Source organism: Lampetra planeri, chromosome 4, assembly GCF_965212315.1.
Source record: "Lampetra planeri chromosome 4, kcLamPlan1.2.h2, whole genome shotgun sequence".
In the NCBI taxonomy this organism is placed as follows: domain Eukaryota; kingdom Metazoa; phylum Chordata; class Hyperoartia; order Petromyzontiformes; family Petromyzontidae; genus Lampetra; species Lampetra planeri.
This window is the reverse complement of record NC_136110.1, coordinates 18789429-18807972: the sequence shown is the minus strand read 5'-3', so window position 1 is coordinate 18807972 and position 18544 is coordinate 18789429. Positions and strand designations below refer to the sequence as shown.

General features: G+C 50.5%; 1 protein-coding gene across 1 annotated transcript in view; it reads left to right on the top strand.

Annotated features, from left to right (window-relative positions):
- Nucleotides 1-17791, top strand: part of LOC144717601 (potassium voltage-gated channel subfamily KQT member 4-like) — a 56172-nt gene extending 38381 nt beyond the window's left edge. Inside the window, exons 8-11 of the mRNA XM_078593095.1 lie at nt 106-237; nt 374-509; nt 13669-13841; nt 14584-17791. Coding sequence (XP_078449221.1) covers nt 106-237; nt 374-509; nt 13669-13841; nt 14584-15289 — 1147 coding nt within the window. The 3' untranslated portion in view covers nt 15290-17791. The remainder of the gene's footprint in view (nt 1-105; nt 238-373; nt 510-13668; nt 13842-14583) is intronic.
- Nucleotides 17792-18544: the final 753 nt, after the last annotated feature.

Sequence of the window (18544 nt, the reverse complement as noted above, 5' to 3'; positions counted from 1 at the left end):
CAATAACACACGCACACAATACACACCCGACACACACGCGACGCACACACGCGTAGACGGTAGACTCAAACGTGTGGCCGCCGCCGCTCGTCGCCATGCGTTCAGGATCATGAAGTTCCACGTGGCCAAGAGGAAGTTCAAGGAGACGCTGCGACCATACGACGTGAAGGACGTCATCGAGCAGTACTCGGCGGGCCACCTGGACATGCTGAGCCGCATCAAGAGCCTGCAGGCCCGGTGAGCGCCAACCACACCGCGCGCCGGCCCCGGGCGGGCACCGGCACACGGGCACCGAGATCGCCCGGCGTCGGCTCCGGAGGCCGTGCTGATAAGGACGTCGCCATCTCCCTGTGCCCCCCGTTCCCGCGTCCAGGGTGGATCAGATCGTGGGCAAGGTCCAGCCGGCGTTGAGCACTGAGAGAATACGATCGCGGGAAAAGGTGTCCCAAGAGTCTGATATCCGGGAAGACCAGAGCATGATGGGTCGGGTCATCAAGGTGGAGAAGCAGGTAATGCACCTCGCGGGAAAATTCGCTGTGACTCTCCCCTCCAGCCCTGGCCCCAGGGAGCGGCCGTAGCCCCGGGGGAGCGGCCATCTCCCCGGGAAGCGACCGTGGCACTGGGAAGTGACCGTGGCACTGGGAAGTGACCCTGGCCCCAGAGGAGTGGCCGTGGTCCCAGAGGAGTGGCCGTGGCCCCGGGGGAGTGGCCGTGGCCACGGGGGAGCGGTCGTGGCCACGGGGAGTGGCCGTGGCCCCGGGGGAGTGGCCGTGGCCCCGGGGGAGTGGCCGTGGCCCTGGGAAGTGACCGTGGCCCTAGGAAGCGACCGAGGCCCCGGGGAGGGCGTGTGCGCGGTGCTGCCGCTCGTGAAGTCGCTCTGCCGGGCCAGGCCCCTGCATGGCCCACAGCAGCAGGAGGGTTCAGCACTCTAGGTTCTCTCTCTGTTCTCCTTACACCGGTCCGTGTTTTGCGTCCCCAAACTCAGCCACCTCGCATATTTACAATCGAGGTTACCGACAATCGCATCCAACTTTAACCGTGTAATGGTTGTTAAAAGTAATTTGTCCGAGCCAACCTTCGTTCCGAAAAATAAATTTTCTTCAATGTTGTTTTTGTTAATCTGGAATGCGGTTGCACCAATTTAACTTTGTTTCATTGCTCTACTTTTACTCTGTTTCATTTCTGTCGTCATCCTGCTGACCCACCCCACTCTTGCCCATCGAGTTCTCACCACCGGGTTCAACAAAATTGGTTGAAATTCGCTCAAAGGGCAACCCTCCTCCTTCCCCTCCTCCACGCGATGCATCAGTCTTGCAGCTGTAGCATTTGCACTCTGGGTTGCCCCGGATGCCGCCCCGCTTGTCGCACATTGACCAAATGACCCAATGATCTTGTCCTGCGTACAAAATCTTAAAGCAAAAATAAACTTTTTATTTTACCAGGTAAGGCCCCACTGAGCTACGTAGCTCTTTTCAGAAGCGACCGGGCTATCGTAAATGATCACGGAACAAAGTGGCTTATCGCGTGGACATTTTATATCAGCCAAATACTCTAACCGCATGTCGATGCAAAATGTGGAGGAAAAAACCATAGGACCTGGAGACAAATCTACGCGACCACGGTGAGAGAGACACGCAAATTCTAAATATACAACAGGTGTCAGGGTCGGGGTCAGACTCACGACCTCCTGCATACTAGGCGAGGCAGTTAACATCTCGCCACCGTCGCATAAGCGGGTGCCACGTTCGTAAATGTGTCGCTTGCGTTCGCCATCGGCGATATCTCCATCGTGCAGAGAGAGAAAGAAGCGTGTGGGGCTTGGGCAGGAGGCGCGTGCCGCCCATGGTGGATGATGTTCCGCTAGTGAACATTAATGGCAGAGTAGCTGCCAAGGAATGGAACGAACCCAAGAGGACCCTCTAGCGAGGAGACGGAGCGACGAGATCGGTTCCTGAGCAGGCGCTCGGTGGATCGTGGGATCGTGAGAGGTGGCGGCGGCCTGGTAAGGCCTCCATCCAGCAGTGAATTTATCTTGACTGATGATGAGGGTGCTGGTGACTCGCAATGTGCCGACCCTGTACGTATGTTGAACTTCTTTTGCACCGTACGTAATCAACCGTGCTCATCGGAGGCGCGCGGCAAGGACACCAAACTAAACACGAAAACAGTTCTAAAGAAATTAGTTTTCAAACTAAATTATTTAAAAGTGCACAGCTCCAGTGGCTTCCTAATATCACAAGGAAGAGCGTTCCAGACGACCCCAGAAGCACATCTGAAAGTGCGCGATGCGATGACCGATGGTTAGCCATAAGCCACTGCGAGGATGACAGGAGTTTGCATGAAGGTTCGAGCCACCGGCTGGAACCTTAGTGGTGAATTGGCGTTTTTTTTTTTACAAAATCGGATTTCAGCTGCAATTTGGGTGGTGGTGGCCACACCCACTTTTAATCCAGCACTGTGGAGGATGCAGCGAGGGTTGGTGAATCACACATATGTTGTGAAATTCCCTTCCCATGGGCTTCAAGGAGGACCCATAACCTGGCCGGCCAGGAAAAGGCAGTACTCAGTTCCGTGGGATACGGTGTTTCGAGTAATTTTCACGGCAATCTTAAAAATTTAGCAGCTTTTGGGCCGCGTGAAGCCGGCTCGCGTGACATTATTTAACGAACGTCGTCACGGGATCTTCAACGTCCACTGTGAAGCAGGTGGCGCGTGGCAATGTTGCTACACAGCACAGTATTAGCCAGGGCGCCGCCGGAATCGTACCGCGAGCCTCTTCGACGAGCAGCGAACGCGTTGCAACGCGTCAAGATCTGGGAAGCTAAGCAGCTTGCCAGATGAGACCGCACACGCACGGTCTCGTATGTGCATAAACACACGCACACACGCATGGTCTCATGTGTGCATAAACACACACGCATGGTCTCGTGTGTGCGTAAAAGCACGCACGCACGTTATCGTGTGTACATAAACACATACAACACAAACAAAGATAAAGACAAAGTTCCCCGGTATAGCCTTAAAAGACTGTTGGAGTCAGTGCTGTTTGCCATTCGCACCTATGAATGCCAGCACGGCACACGAGGGGGTGGGTGAGCAGCACCACGCCCGGCCGCCTTTGTCTCCCCAGTGGCGATGTTTACCACACGCCGCACCAGGCACTCATTTGAGGCTGAGTCGACCGAGGGGAGTCCCAAGTAACGGTTCAGATAATCGTCGCCGGTGTTGGCCGTGAGCGGGAATCTAACTCGGGCGGCCGAGTTCGTGGCACGGCACGTTAACCACTGCACCACCACTCCCACATACACACGCGCGCACACATGCGCGCACAAACACACGCGCACACGCGCATACACACGTGCGCACACACACACGCGCACACGCGCATACACACGCGCGCGCACACACACACGCGCATACATACGCGCGCCCACACACGCGCGCACAAACACACACGCGCATACACACGCGCGCACACACGCGCGCATAAACACACACGCGCGCATAAACACACGCGCGCATAAACACGCGCGCACACACGCGCGCGCACACACACGCGCACAGACGCGCATACATACGCGCGCGCACACACGCGCGCACAAACACACACGCGCATACATATGTAATAATTCTCCGGAGACGGATTCGGAATCGGTCCTCTTTATTTTCACTTGACGGTACACTTGCTCCCACACGCTCCGTTGCTGGCAGGCAACGTAGCGGCAGCGGACTCCCACCAGCTCCCACCGCGCACGTGGCACCCGGAGCCCCGTACGCGCGTGGCTCTCGCCCCCGTTCAGTTCCCAGACTCCTCCTCGATCCTTCCTCTCTCTCCCTCTTAATCCCTTCGTCACGTGGTCCTCCCAGCCAATCCTTCATGGACAATCTCGACCGTTCTCGATGGTTCCCTGTCAATCCCGAGACCACGCCTCTTACCCGGATCCCCATTGGCTGGGGCCCCAATTGGCTGGGCCAATCACTCCTGCTGACATGCCGTGATCACGCGGCCCCACACTCCCTATCTCAACCCTTATTGGCTACAAGCAGGACCGGCAAGCCAATCCCCCACGTGAACCCACGATAGCTGTTATTACACATACACACGCGCGCGTGCCACTGCACTGAATCTCTGCGTTTCCCATTTTGTGTTCTCGCGCCGAGCGCTCCCCGGGGCTTGCGCCTCTTCAGCTGCCGTCCTCAACGGTCGGCCACGCAAGCGGAGCGAGGGCGAGCGGGGGGGGGGGGCTTGTGGCACCTCACAATCAAGATATCTAGACTGGAGGAATCCGTTGAGCTAGGTAGCTCTTTTTGACACAGATGTCCAGTATGGGGTGGTGTCGCCCCCCTCCCCCCCCCCGGCTGCCCCCCCCGTTGGCTTGGCACGGAGCGGCGCTCTCGCGGTCGCCGAGTTCTCGTTTTGAAGCGGATGCGAGGGGGCAGCGCTCCTCCATTCTGTGTCCGCGCTGAAGTGACCGCCGCGTATTGAGGGTTCGATTGTAACGTGCCATTTTATTGAGGCTGCTGCTGCTGGTCTGTGTTGTTGTTATCTTGGCGTGGTCTGGGACCGGTTTTGTTTGTTGTTTTGTTGCCTTGCCCCAAGCTTGCATTTAGTGTTGATACATCGGCCGGGATTTATGTAAATATGCAATTTGTATTCGTACACACTGCAGTTTATTTATTTACTCTTCGTGACTGGCTTACCTTTTCTCTATCTTGTACTCCGTTTTATCTATCGTTTGTTGTTGTGGTAACTTGCTGACCCAGCCACCCCTTACTTGACATCAACGAACAAGAGCTACAGAGCCCATCGGACTCATCCTCCAGTCTAAATACATATTCTGATTCTGGAATACAAATATTATTTTTGTCCATCAGACGATTCGCTTTCCAGACCACTGTTAGCAAGCCGCATTTGTTAAAGCAAGCAAACTCTCGAACCGCTTTTGGACTTGCTAGACCCATCACCTCCACCTGTCTATTTTAAATTTCCATGTCTATTTTAAACATTCCCTTCTATTTTCTGGGTGTTTATTTGCTTATTCTTTGATTCTTTCGGTAAAGTCACGTAGATATACAAATAATAATACAAATAAAATAAAAATAATTAAAAACAAAAATAAATTAATGTAGACTGTAGCCTGGTTCTTAATCGGAGTGAGTGTACTGGCAGTCTATAATGTAGACTGCAGACTGTTTTTTAAGCTTGGTGAGCGTATTGGCATTCTATAATGTAGACTGCAGAAATTATTATTAAACTGAGTGAGCGTACAGTCTATAATGTAGACTTATTCTTGGTTCTTAACGTAATAAAAAATAAAATACAAATAATAATTAAAAAATTAAGAAAAAAATAAAACCACGACGTTTCGATCACAACACAAGCGATCCTCTGCAGGCGCAAAGAGAAGACAATCATGGAAAAAATTGTGTCCCAGAAAAATTTGGTACCCCGGGGTACCACCATAAGGATCAATTCCAGCCGCTCGGATCGTGGGGTTGGCGGATCACAAAAAGAGGTGCACCCGTTGCGACAACCACAACTGCGCCGCCGCTCCCCGGCCGCGGAGCGCCTATTTTCCGATTTAGTATTTAACCAGGTAAGGCTGACCCCCAACTTAGCTGTGCAGCTCTTTTTTCAAAAGCGACCCTGGCCATCGCGAATGATAGCTCAGCCAAGTAGCTCATCGTCATCACGCGGACATTCATAGCGGCCAAATACTCTAATCGCGTGATGTTGATTCTAAATGTGGAAGGGAAGAACACTGAAAGGACCCGGAGAGACGTGCGAACTGCAAATATACAGCAGGCGTCAGGGTCAGAATCGAACCCACGACCTCCTGTATACCAGGCGACGTAGTTATCATCTCTCCACCACGGCGCACGTGGAGTCCGCGGCGGTGTGCTCTGAGCCCCGCTCCGATGCACGCTCACTCTTGCCGTGCCTTCCACTCTCAGAATTGCCTTCAATTTGCCCTCTATTCTCCCCCGCCTAGGCCCATGGTTTGTTTATTTGTGATTCCCAGTGCCTTGAGTAGAAAGCTGCCTTATGAATGTCACGTATCATGATGATCATCGTTACCGCGCACGGATCGTCAAGAAAACAGCTGCCTGCTGAGTCGCGCATACTGTACACAAACACAGTGTTGTACCTCTGTATCTCTGTGTATATGCATCTCTATGTGTGCATCGCACAGCTACGACCAGGCCTACCTCAACCCCTATCACTACCCCTATCAATCTATGTATGTATGTTGAAATTATTTCAGACCCTCCGTATGCAACCGTGCTTATCACGACCCCTATCTGTTTAGTTTGTTGTCCTTCCCCTGCACCTTCCGATTAGCACGATTGGCTATGTACGATGCGAAAGAGATTCAATGTACACTATCCCATATACCAATCACTATCCCATCACTCCCAAACCCCTATCAATACCCCAACCCCTATCACCCCCCCAACCCCTATCACCACTACCACTACCCAACCCCGATCACTACCCCGACTGCTACCTCAATCCCTATCACTACCCCAACCCCTCCTTCATCACTCACACCTGTTCTACTGTCACCATAACTACACCACCACTTTTAACAAATCTGCTCTTTATCTCAACCACTAATCATCTCATGCACAATTATATAATTGCCGTGAAGGGCAATGGAGTAATGCGCATCGTGTAAATCTAGGGACGGTAAGATAGTGACGCAGCAAAGAGTTTTACGTGCGATGTTATTTCGGTGCAGCGCCATCGATGTGTGCGCGACGGCGTCTCGGTCCGGACAGTTGAAGCCGCTGTAAATCTGCTGCTGCCCCTTCGTCCATGGGAATGTTTGTACGTATTTCCGACCTTCTTTCACGCCATGCGTAGCCACCTTGGCTCAAGGCGCTCTACAACGTAGTTTAAAAACGGTGACACGAACGTGGAGTTATTTAGATGACAAGGAGCCGAGGAATGTGTGACGGTTACAGAGGGCGTGTGCGGGTCGGGATGAAGTGGAGAGGCGAGCGGAAGGGGAAGTGAATGGGCAATGGAGATGAGGTAGTGAGGCTTTAATGTATGTATGTTGAACTTCTTTCGCACCGTACATAGCAAACCGTACTCATCGGAGGTGCAGGGGAAGGACAACAAACTAAACACAAAAAGCAGTTAAATTTCGATTTAAAGCTTTCCTGACTGCATGGATTCATCTTCTTGGTTCTTTCTGTTCTTCACCTGAGGACGGCTGCTTGCGTTGTGGCCGAAACGTCGTGAGAATTGTATTTTATAATGTTTTCTTTTATTATTTTATTATTTCCCTTCTACGTGACTTTACCGAAAGAACCAAGAAGACAAAATGCAGTTCTCAAAAAATGTGTTTTAAGTCTAGATTATTTTAAAGTGCATCGATCCAGTGGCTTCCTAATATCGGGAGGAAGATAGTTCCAGACGGCTGCAGATGCGCGTCTGAAAGCGTGTGATGCGGTGACCGACTTTGTTCGATGGCCAACCAAAAGCTGCTGCTGCGAGGATGAGCAGAGTTTGCGTGATGATAGTTTACGCTCCTTGACGAGATCAGCGATGTATTGTGGTTCATTTGTGGCAAGAACTTGTGTGTGTGTGTGTGTGATGATCGCCACCTCATGGCATATTCCTTCAGCAACCGGAAGCTAATGCTGCTCAGCGAGCACTGGACAGAAACGTGCATCTGCATGGAAATACGTTGAACTTCTTTCACACCATATGTAGCTGTTCTGCCTCACGGCAGGTGTGGGGGTGTGTACACAGGAATTTCCTGTTTGGATGTTGAGTTTGGTCACGTGACCAGGAATTTACGATTTGACATGCTCTAAGCCAGGGGTCCTCAAACTACGGCCCGCGGGCCACATGCGGCCCGCCGAGGACATTTATCCGGCCCGCCAGGTGTTTTTGCCGCCGCTGCCTGTCTGTTACTTTTTTTCTTCATGAGAAGGGCGGTCATTGGTGGAAGAGGGAGAGGGGGCGGCCGCCGCCGATTGGCTGGCCGGCTGAAGCGCTGGATCATGGGAATTGTAGTCCGGCCGCAATCAAGCTTCAGGCGGTGGGAGGAACCGAACAGCGCAGCCGGACTACTACTCCACCTCCCAGGACTCAGAGGAAGCCAGGGCATGTGGGAGGGGCCGGCTGCGCTGTGAACAAAACTGCAGGTGTAATTATTTTTTAATGGCACCCGCACCAGTGTGAGCCTGGGGTAAAAGCGGAGTTCCCCCAATCAGACTGCATTGATGGGCAGTGCAGTCTGTATGTCTCTGTGTGGGCAAAGTTATTGCTGGTATATTGTTTTTGTAGCGCTGTATATATATATTGGTATTTTACTAATAGCAATTTTGACTCCCTAGAAAACAATGATGTCAAGAAAGAGAAAAATTGACTCGGAGTGTAGGATATTCAAAGAACAGTGGACTTATGATTACTTTTTCATGCAGTACAAGGAAAGAGCTGTGTGTCTGATATGCCAGAATATAGTGTCTGTGTTCAAAGAATACAATTTACATCCACACTATGAAACTCAACATTAAGATAAATATGATTGTTTGGTCGGAGAAGTGAGAAAAGATAAAATATTAAAACTGAAAAATACATTAACAACTCAGCAAAATACTTTTGTGAAGCAGAAGCAGCTAAATATTTCATCACTGCGAGCAAGTTTTCAAGTTGCCAAGCTAATAGCATACACTGGCAGACCATTCGTGGAGGGAGAATTTGTTAAAGAATGCCTTCTTTCTGTTGCCAAAGAGATGTGTCCAGAGAAGGCCGATTTATTTAGTACAGTGAGTCTTTCAGGACCTACAATTACACGGAGAATTGAAGAAATGGGAGACAATTTGCATCAGCATTTGCAAAACTCCGCAAAAAAATTTTCCTATTTTTCCTTGGCACTCGACGAAATCAATGATGTTCGGGATTCTGCACAACTTCTAATTTTTATTCGTGGGACGAATGACTATTTCAAAGTCACAGAAGAGCTTGCTGCACTGCAAAGCATCAAAGGAACAACTACAGGAGAGGATATCTATGAAAAGATTTGCCAAACTGTGAATGGTTTGGAGCTGAACTGGGCTAAACTAGCCAGTGTGACAACTGATGGTGCTCCTAGCATGGTGGGGTCTAAGAAAGGAGTAATTGCTCGCATTAACCAAGAGATGGACAAACATAACCATTCTCATCCAATAGCCATACACTGCCTCATCCACCAACAAGCGCTGTGTAGTAATTCACTGAAGTAGGACTCTGTTATGAAAATTATGGTATCTTGTGTTAACTTCATTAGAGCTACGTAGAAGGGAAGTAGTCCTGCATAATGCACGGGCATATGTAGTACTAATCACATTCCTGCATTTCCCATAAATATGCTAAATTCCTCTTGATATGCAAATTATTTTTTCAAGGCGCCCTTTCCCCCCCCTTCCAACCCAGCTTATATATATGCTCCAAGCTCGTGTGCTGTTTCATTCAGACGCTGTCGTCTCGACAGACCTGGTTTTCACCTGAGGACGGCTGCTTGCGTTGTGGCCGAAACGTCGTGAGAATTATTTTATTATGTTTTATTTTTATTATTTTATTACTTCCCTTCTACGTGACTTTACCGAAAGAACCAAGAAGATGAAACCCTGCAGTCATGAAAGCTTTAAATCGAAATTCATTAGAGCTCATGGACTAAACCACAGACAATTTCAGGAATTTCTGTCTGAGCTAAATGTTGACTGAAGATGTTCTGTACCACACAGAAGTCCGTTGGCTGAGTCGAGGGAGAGTTTTGAAATGTTTCTATGACTTACTTCCACAGATTACAGCTTTTCTGCTTTCAAAAAACAAAGAAGTACCAGAGCTCAATGATGCAGACAGGAAATGGCACCTTGCCTTTCTGACAGATGTAACAGAGCTACTCAACTGTTTCAATGTGCAACTTCAAGGAAAGGGGAAGCTCATCTGTGATATGCAATCACATGTCAAAGCATTTGAAGTAAAATTAGGCCTCCTCATCAAACAAGTGAAGGAGGAAAACTTCTGCCATCTCCCCACAACTCAAAATCTCTTAGCGGAAAAACCATTGGTTGCATTCCCAAACAAAACATGTGTGGATTCACTGTAAAAATTGCGAAAGGAGTTCCAATTTAGATTTAAAGAGCTTCATCTCCATGAACAGGACATACAGCTTTTCTGTAACCCATTTTCTATTGACATTGAAAATGTGGATACAATTTACCATATGGAACTGGCTGAACTGCAGAATTGTAACTCTCTGAAAGACGCATTCAAGTCAAGCAGCCTTCATAATTTCTATGCATCTCTCCCCTCTGAGACATATCCTCATCTCAGGAACCATGCACTCAAAATGGCAACCATCTTTGGCAGCACTTATGTCTGTGAACAGACTTTTTCCAGAATGAAACATTTGAAATCTCCAACCAGATCTAGACTAACGGATGCACACTTGCATCACTTGTTACGACTAGCAGTGACAAATATGGAACCGGACATTGACCATCTCATTAGCCAAAAGCAGGCTCATAGTTCCCATTGAAATACTGGCAAGTTTGTTGATTTAACTTTACTTGTTTTTCATTTTAAATATTGTATTTGTTCCCGTTTTGTTTTTTCACTTCAAAATAAGATATATGCAGTGTGCATAGGAATTTTTTCATAGTTCTTTTTAACTATAGTCCGGCCCTCCAACAGTCTGAGGGACAGTGAACTGGCCCCCTGTTTAAAAAGTTTGAGGACCCCTGCTCTAAGCCATGCAGCAGGTGAGCAGGGTATTAGCCCATACACAGAGGACAAAATGGTGGCACAAATAGCGTCCCAGTGAAGACGTGCAACTGTTCATTGTGGGACTTTAAGAAGCATTGTCTGTAAGTTCGTTTCTATTCTTATAATAGTGAGAATGCTGTTATAATGTTGGAATGGCCGGTATAATGCTGTAAAGGCCTTTATAATGATGTTAAATTGTTATGATAAATATGAGGCCTAGTTAACAACGAAGCCTGCCACTTGCCTTATTGTGAATGTTACTTGTAATTGAATAAGTCGAGTCAGACTTGGACCCATGTAACCTTATTGCGATCTTGAGAGCAAAGATGACGAAATATCTCATCCATAGTTCAGTGTTATGTGTAGTCAGTGGCGGCTCCTGCAAAATCTCTCAGCGGGGGCAAATGTCTGGATGATTTATAAGGATAAGGTCCACCCATGCAAAGGATAAATTAACAGCTTAAGCATGTAAAGGCAACTTCACTTCTTTAATATTAATGAAAAATAAAGTGACTCTTACAATACATCTTGTTTGTTTCTATACTCACTATTAATACAATCCACTCAAGTTTCTTTTATTAAAGATTCCACTAGGTGGCGACAAATAATATTGTTGGATGCAACGTGCTTACGTATGATGACGTAAGCACGTTAGTGCGAGCCCTCCCGGAAGCCATAGAGAATGCATTGCAGCGCCCCCCGTTAGAAAAAAAACATCTTTGAATGTAAGTCTATGGGACCACACGGGGCGATTCTCAGCCGGAGTGAAATCGCCAAAAAAGAGGCGGTACTCCACAGAACGTGACATGACGCTGATTGGACTATATCCAGAGGCACAGTGACGGCTAGCGTGACTCTGTGGTTGAATGACATTGGTGGTGCGTCGCCCAATTGCCCTAATGAAGAAACCGCCCCTGTGTCTAGTGCTGTACATTTAGGCTGCAGTATGGTGATTACACGATGTGCCCTTATTTAACAGTAGCTTATTCTCTTGTATAGCAATTCAGTACTAATGTAGGTGATCCAGGATCTATTTCATGTTATCTAAGACAATGTTATGATGCTGTAGTGTTCATTGTATTGATATTTCCAAGTATTAACAGATGCTGTATTTGTGCTGTGTTTTTCCATCAGTTTTACCTCGTTATCTACTCGGATAGTGGTGCAAAGCAGCGCACAGCGAGGCCGAGACAGTAGCTAACCATGCTAATCAGAGGCGCGGCAGTGGTCAGATCTTGCAGTACCTGTCATGTGCCCAAGAGTTTTGTACATGCCGCAGCTCGCTAAAGTAAATGAGGAGGAGCCGTAAGGGCATTGTGCAAACATGGGTTTGAGGTAGAGGCCGACCAAAATTCGGTTTCGGTTTTGGTTTCGGCGCTGAAAGTTGGCAAATGGCTTCTTTCGGCATACTTTCGGTTTCAGCCGAAAGTAAATTTTTAACTTTCGGTTTACTTTCGATTCTGGTTTCGGTTTCAGTCGAAACTGATATTGACTTTCGGTCGTCATTCGTCAACCGAAGATCTATTTTTAGAATATAACGCGAGTGCTACGTCTATCACTCTGCCTATCGGCCGGTCAGTCGGCGCTAGCCAATCCTATGCGATAGGCTGAAAACACACACACACACGTCAGCAGCAGCAGCAGCTTGGGAGCGAGGTTACAGCCGCAACCATGGTCTGCAAATGTATATACGACCGGTCAACAGACGGCAGCCTGTCTGGCTGAATGCGGAAAAACTTTTGTTTCTTAACTACAACATTCGTTTGTTTGGATATAATTACACTAAAACCTTGGATTGTGAGCATAATTCGTTCCGGAAACGTGTTCGTAATCCAAAGCACTCATATATCAAAGCGAATTTCCCCATAAGAATTAATGGAAACTCAGATGATTCATTCCACAACCCAAAAATACTGTATTCATATAAAAATGATTAATACAAAATACCTTTTTATATTTTTATTATTTAAATTTAATATAAAGTAATAACATTTATTAATTGAATTTAATCGTGGCTGGTGTGAGGGAGACGAGAGAGAGGAGAGGAGGGTTATTGTGTAGGACGACTTTCACTTGCAGTACAGTTACTAAAGAACAGTCACGACACTTGGACACAAAATAAAAAAATGCTTTACGCACACACTCGTGGTCACAACACTATAGTAAACAGTATACTGTACGCTCGCACGGATGTTGGCTATATGAGTGAGGCACGTTTACTGAGACCGAGGATGGGAGACGATTACCACAATTCCGCAGCGAGAGAGAGAGAAGAACCATTGGCTCAGTTGTGATCACGTGACGCTCGGCAGACAAAGCGTATACTGTACGTACTACAGTACTCGTATTACAAGACATCGCTCGTTTATCAAATTAATATTCCTTCAAAAATTTTGCTCGTCTTGCAAAACACTCGCAGACCAAGTTACTCGCAATCCAAGGTTTTACTGTACTAAGTAAGTAACACCTGAAGATTTTATATTTAGCGACTCTTAATGCAGGCTCTGAATGATTAGTTGTAGATAATTTTTCATTAAAGTAGCATTGCATCATGACATATTTCATAAATCTTGTGTTCCGTAACTTCGGTTATATACCTTTCTGTTTCGGTCTCGGTCGAAAGTGCAGTTAAACTTTTGGTTTCGGTTTCAGCCAAAAGTGTAGTTAAACTTTCGGTTTCGGCTTCGGTTTCGGCTGAAAGTAAATTTTTTACTTTCAGTCTGGTTTCGGTTTCGGCCAAAACCAGAAATTCAGTTTCGGTCGGCCTCTAGTTGGAGGCATCGCAGCAGGAGCAGCGGCAGCAGTAAGCAGCAGGTGGCCCACGTCGCTGGGCCCTGCCCATGCGGCGGAGGCACCGGCGTTGCCGGCGTCGCTCATCCTTCTTTGCCGGCCCCGCGCAGGTGCAGTCCATCGAGAAGAAGCTCGACTTCCTCATCGACTTCTACCGCCAGTCGCTGGGCCAGGGGGGCGGCTGCTCGGCCGCCACGCCGGACTCGCACGGCAGCCCCGTGGACGGCGCGTCGCTGGCCTCGGCACCGCCATCAACGCCGCGCGGCCGCCTCAGTGTCTCCAGGTGCGTGCCTCGACAGCATCGTCGTGAGGAGCCATGAATCGCGAGCCAAGCTGTCGACAGTGACGGGGCAGGGCAGGAGGAGGAAGCGATGGTGAAATGCGTCGGGATTTCATGGCGCGGGAGCCGACTCGTCGCCGTTCACAATCGTCGTCATCGTTATGAGTCGTGATCGGTGCACTGCTGGATGAGGGCCTCCCCAAGCTGCCGCCACCACCTCTCATGACCGCCCGTACTCAATTTGCGTCCATCATCTCCTCATCGGCTATTCTCATTACGCGTCCTGCCCATTCCACAAAACTCCCAGCCCTGTCCTTATTTATTAACCCTTTCCCATTCCGTTGATGTACGTCTACGTGAATCGATTCCGAACGGAAGTAAAAGACGTGCGGGAGGGCATGTGGCACTGTTTGCCGCCCGCTGTCATAGAGTATAGCGGTCGTGTCGCTACGGTTCTCTGCGGTATGTACAATGTCTTTAAAATCAACGGTGCTCCTACGCCTCTCTAAATAAAACGAACACCGAGCCGCTCACGCGTTCAGAGATTGATTGAGCGGCAAACGAGACGCCAACCCTACAACTTGCAGACGTCTATGACACGTAAAAGGGTTAATTGTATTTTGCCCATCTCATCTCCCTGCGCGTGCGTCCACAACGCCTTCCTCTCACCTCCCCCGTGGCCCCCCACCCCTTCGCGGTCGCCTCACAATCCTGAGCGTGCTCAATGGCTGCGGTGATGCCCCAGGTCGCTGGCGACGCCGTGCTCCACGTCGGACGGCCTGCTCTCGCCGCTGCACGCTGATACCGACGCGGAGTCCTCGCCGCCCCGCACGGGCGACACGGGCGGGACGGGCGGCTCAGGCCACTCGGCAGGCACCTGCAACGTGGCTGTCGAGGCCGCTGGTCACCGCGATGGCGGCGCCACCAGAGCCGCCGCGGCTGCGGCCGCCTCGGCCTTCCTCTTCCCCTCCGCCCTGGCGTATGCACCCCTCGATGGCGTCCAGTACCCTCGGCGGTCCATTGCCTCCTCTCCAGACGACCTGGACTCGCCGTTCGGGCCTCAGCCTCATCATCAACTTCACCAGCAGCAGCACCAGCAGAAGTCTCGGACGTCCGAGCGGCCCCACGGCGTGGCTGGGACGAGCGCCGCCGTAGCCGCTATGGCCCCTGGCGTGGCCCCCGGCGTGGCCCCGCCACAGCCGTCAGCGCTGGAGGAGGGAATGGCGCCGTGCACGTGGGAGCTGCCATGGCGAGCTCCGTGCACCCGCCCGGCCCTCGCCCGCAACTCCTCCTCCTCCTCTTCGCTGTCGTGCGGCCGCGAGGAGCAGGGCTCGCTCGACACGGTGGACGAGACGGACGAGGGGCGGCACCCCTCCCCAAAACCGCCCTCCCTGCCGCTCCCGCCACCGGGGGGGTTGGTGGCGGGGGTGCTGGAGGAGGCGGAGGTGTAGGGCGGATGAATAAGAGGAGACGGAAGAGAGGCGGTGGTGACGAAGGGTAGGGGTGGTTGCGGGGTGGTTATGTTGGAGGAAGCGGAGGCGATGGGGATCGTGGAGGTGATGAATCACGAACCGTGGATGCACGGTGTGGTGGGTGGAGACTGCTGCTGCTGCTCCCAGGGCCCGCGTGGGGTGGAGGAGCCGTTGGCTTCGTTCCCCATGGCCCCAAGCTCTCAGGTGCTCACGAGAGACGGTGGCGTCGCCACGCGGCACGATGCTCGTGTTTGCTTTGTGTTTCCGTTCGTTTATCCGACGTGTGCGTCTCCCACCTACAATGAGCGCCGAGTGGAACCTATTTAACTTGCCAGCCCCCGAGCCAGTAGTGTAAATTCCACATTTCTCTAACGGGGGCCGGTCTATCCACAGGACAACCACCATTGACTTTCTACAAAGCGTTACCCGTTTTCCCAGACGTCGAGGGATGATTGGCCGAGTTGACTTGTGTCCGGAAACTTGTGGGTGGATCCCTGTGACCGTGGTCCGGATGAGCTCGCTGCCTACCCCACGGCGCGCCGGGGCCTCTGGGAAACGCGTTATGTGTTGTTGTCGTCGTTTGGCTTTCCCGAGCCGTGGTGCCACTAGTTCTCGCCCGAGCGTTGCCTCCATTTGAGTACTGACGCCAACCCCGCCAGGAAGCCATTCAAGAAGCCTTCCCTGCCGTCGAGAGGAAGTGAGTGAGGTGGTGGCCGGGTCGCTCGAAAGTCAGAGCGCTGAGCCGGCACCGCTCAGAGCCTGGGTTCCAATCCAAGTCTCAGCCACTGCCGTGGTTGCACCGGGGGGGGGGGAGGTTCTCGGTGCAGCGAGTCGTTGGCCTCGGCCCGGGTTCGCGAGCTGCTCAGCAGTTTGCAGCGATGCGTTTCATCGCGCACACAACGCCGACCGCGGTCGTCACGAGCATGAGAGTGCGCGCAGCGTCGCTTCCTCGTCCAAGCGACAGTCTCGCTCATGGACAAAGCGGTTGCTGGCGATGATTTGAGTCGCGATTTTTTACGGACGCCGCGATTTTGGTGGCACAGCAAACCGATCGGAGTTGGCTCAGGTATCTGTAGAACCAACGGGCGCGACGTTTAGTCGCTATCCTCGTGACTCGCCGGTGTCGAGTGCGTGGCAGCGTGCACACCGTGAGCCCATCGCAAGCGCAGCGGGAGGTCCCCGCGTGCCTAACTGCCCACTGGTTTGTTAACCACTTCATTTCTTTTTTACAGAGCTTGACAATGGAAAGATGAGAATCATCATGCCTCCAATACTTTTACTGCCATCGATTTACTTGGATTTTCTGGGAGGCAGATATACAAGTCACATCAGCTGCCATGCCGTGCCAAATCTATAGCCTTCGGCATTTTTGATTGAAGAGCCGATCGACTTTCTGACATAAGAACTTGACTGATGGTGATTAAATTCCACCCTCAACATGCATTTATATCACACCCGTAACATGACGAGCATCTTCATGATGCAGGTGTTTTAGTCTAGGGGACCCCCCCCCCCAATGACAGCTGTCCCTGTGCGGCACGAGCCATAACCGTCACATGCCAATTCGCCAATGGACACCGGGGGGGGTCCTCGGCGGGGCCGTGGGAAGTGCCCTAAAACTATGAACTACCAAACTACTTTTTATTCGACCAAGTAAGGCCCCACCAGAGTGACGTAGCTTTTTTTATCAAAAGCGACCTGGCTGTCAAACGATAGCGTAGCGAAGTGGCTCGTCGCCCTGTGGTAATTAATAGCGTGGAGCTGTTGCGGCTGGAGTTCTTTCTTGCTAAACACCACGCGCTGCACCCTGAGACACTTTGCCAATTCCTGGCTGTCACCTGATGAAGCTGGTTGTAATTGCCCGAATTGTAGATGCTGTGGGTTTCACTCTCCAACGCACCGGTGTACTGAACTAGTAACGAATTGGCGTGTTTTGTTTACGTGGTGGCGGGTTTAACGAAACATTTATATTTACGTGATCTAACCCAAAAAAAACCTTTAATGGATAACATTGGGCGCGAAAGCCTACCACATGTGCAACCCTTAATTACACTGACGGTTGACGGTGGTGCTTGGGGTGAGAATGGTTGGGAGCCTCGTTGGTCACAGACCATTTTCCGAGATGTTGAGAAATCTGCGATCGTAAGCGAAGTGATGAACGGTTCGTAATGACACGTGGGGACAACTGCGCATGCTCCCGGGGCCACCGCGGCTCAGTGGCCCCCACCGACTCGCGTGCTTGTCGGAAGCATCTTGAGAGGTGGAAGACGTTACAAAAAGTCACTTTTGATGTGGCGTCACGGTGGCTAGGAGATGTTAACTACCTCGCCTGGTATACAGAAGCTCGTGGGTTCGATCCCGACCCTAACGCCAGCTGTATATTTGGAGTTTACATGTCCCTCTCCCCGTGATCGCGTGGCTTTTTCTCCAGGTCCCCTGGTTTTTCCCTCCACATTTAGAATAAAAATCACACGTTTAGAGTATTTGGCTCCTATGAATGTCCACGTGATAAGCCACTTCGTTGCGCCATCATTTGTGATAGCCAGGTCGTTTCTAAAAAAGAGCTACATGATTCAGTGGGCCTTTACCTGGTAAAATTTTAATCGTTTTTGGTTTATGTCCGACGTTTCGCTCCACGTGCTGGGGCTACCACAAGTTGCTGCATCGTTCCGTCGGAGAACTTGAATGTGTTTCAGAAGAACCTCCCCAAGTACATGAAGCGAAGCGAATCGACGTGCGTAGGCAAGAAAGCCGTATTACCTACGCGCCGTGTCTATGCGGCCCCACGTAGAAAGATAGCCTGTGAATGACCACCAACCAGTGAACGTGGGTGACAAATAACTACTGTGAGACTGCTGCATGAACCCAAAGTCATGGCTACTTTGTCATGGCTACTTTGCATTTTTTCTGCAATGCCTACTCACTTTCCTTTTTATTTGCCTGCTTGGATTTTGCTCAGCGTGGAGGCAAGAGGGAAGGTTGGTTGGAGGCCGTCGTCCTGAGAGCCCCTTGGGAAACACTCCTACTGCATTCTCCGGAGTGTGAGACGCTCTGGAGAGTGAGACGCAGTCCCCGAACTTTTGCGTTGAAATACAGGGGAGCGAAAGTGATACTTTCACTACAGAGAATACGGTAATGGTTGAGATGTGCACTTATATTTGATTTGTTACACGGATGACGATCCCGTTTCGCCAGCTGCCCAGCTTTTTTTTACACGAAAAAAGATCCGTGGTG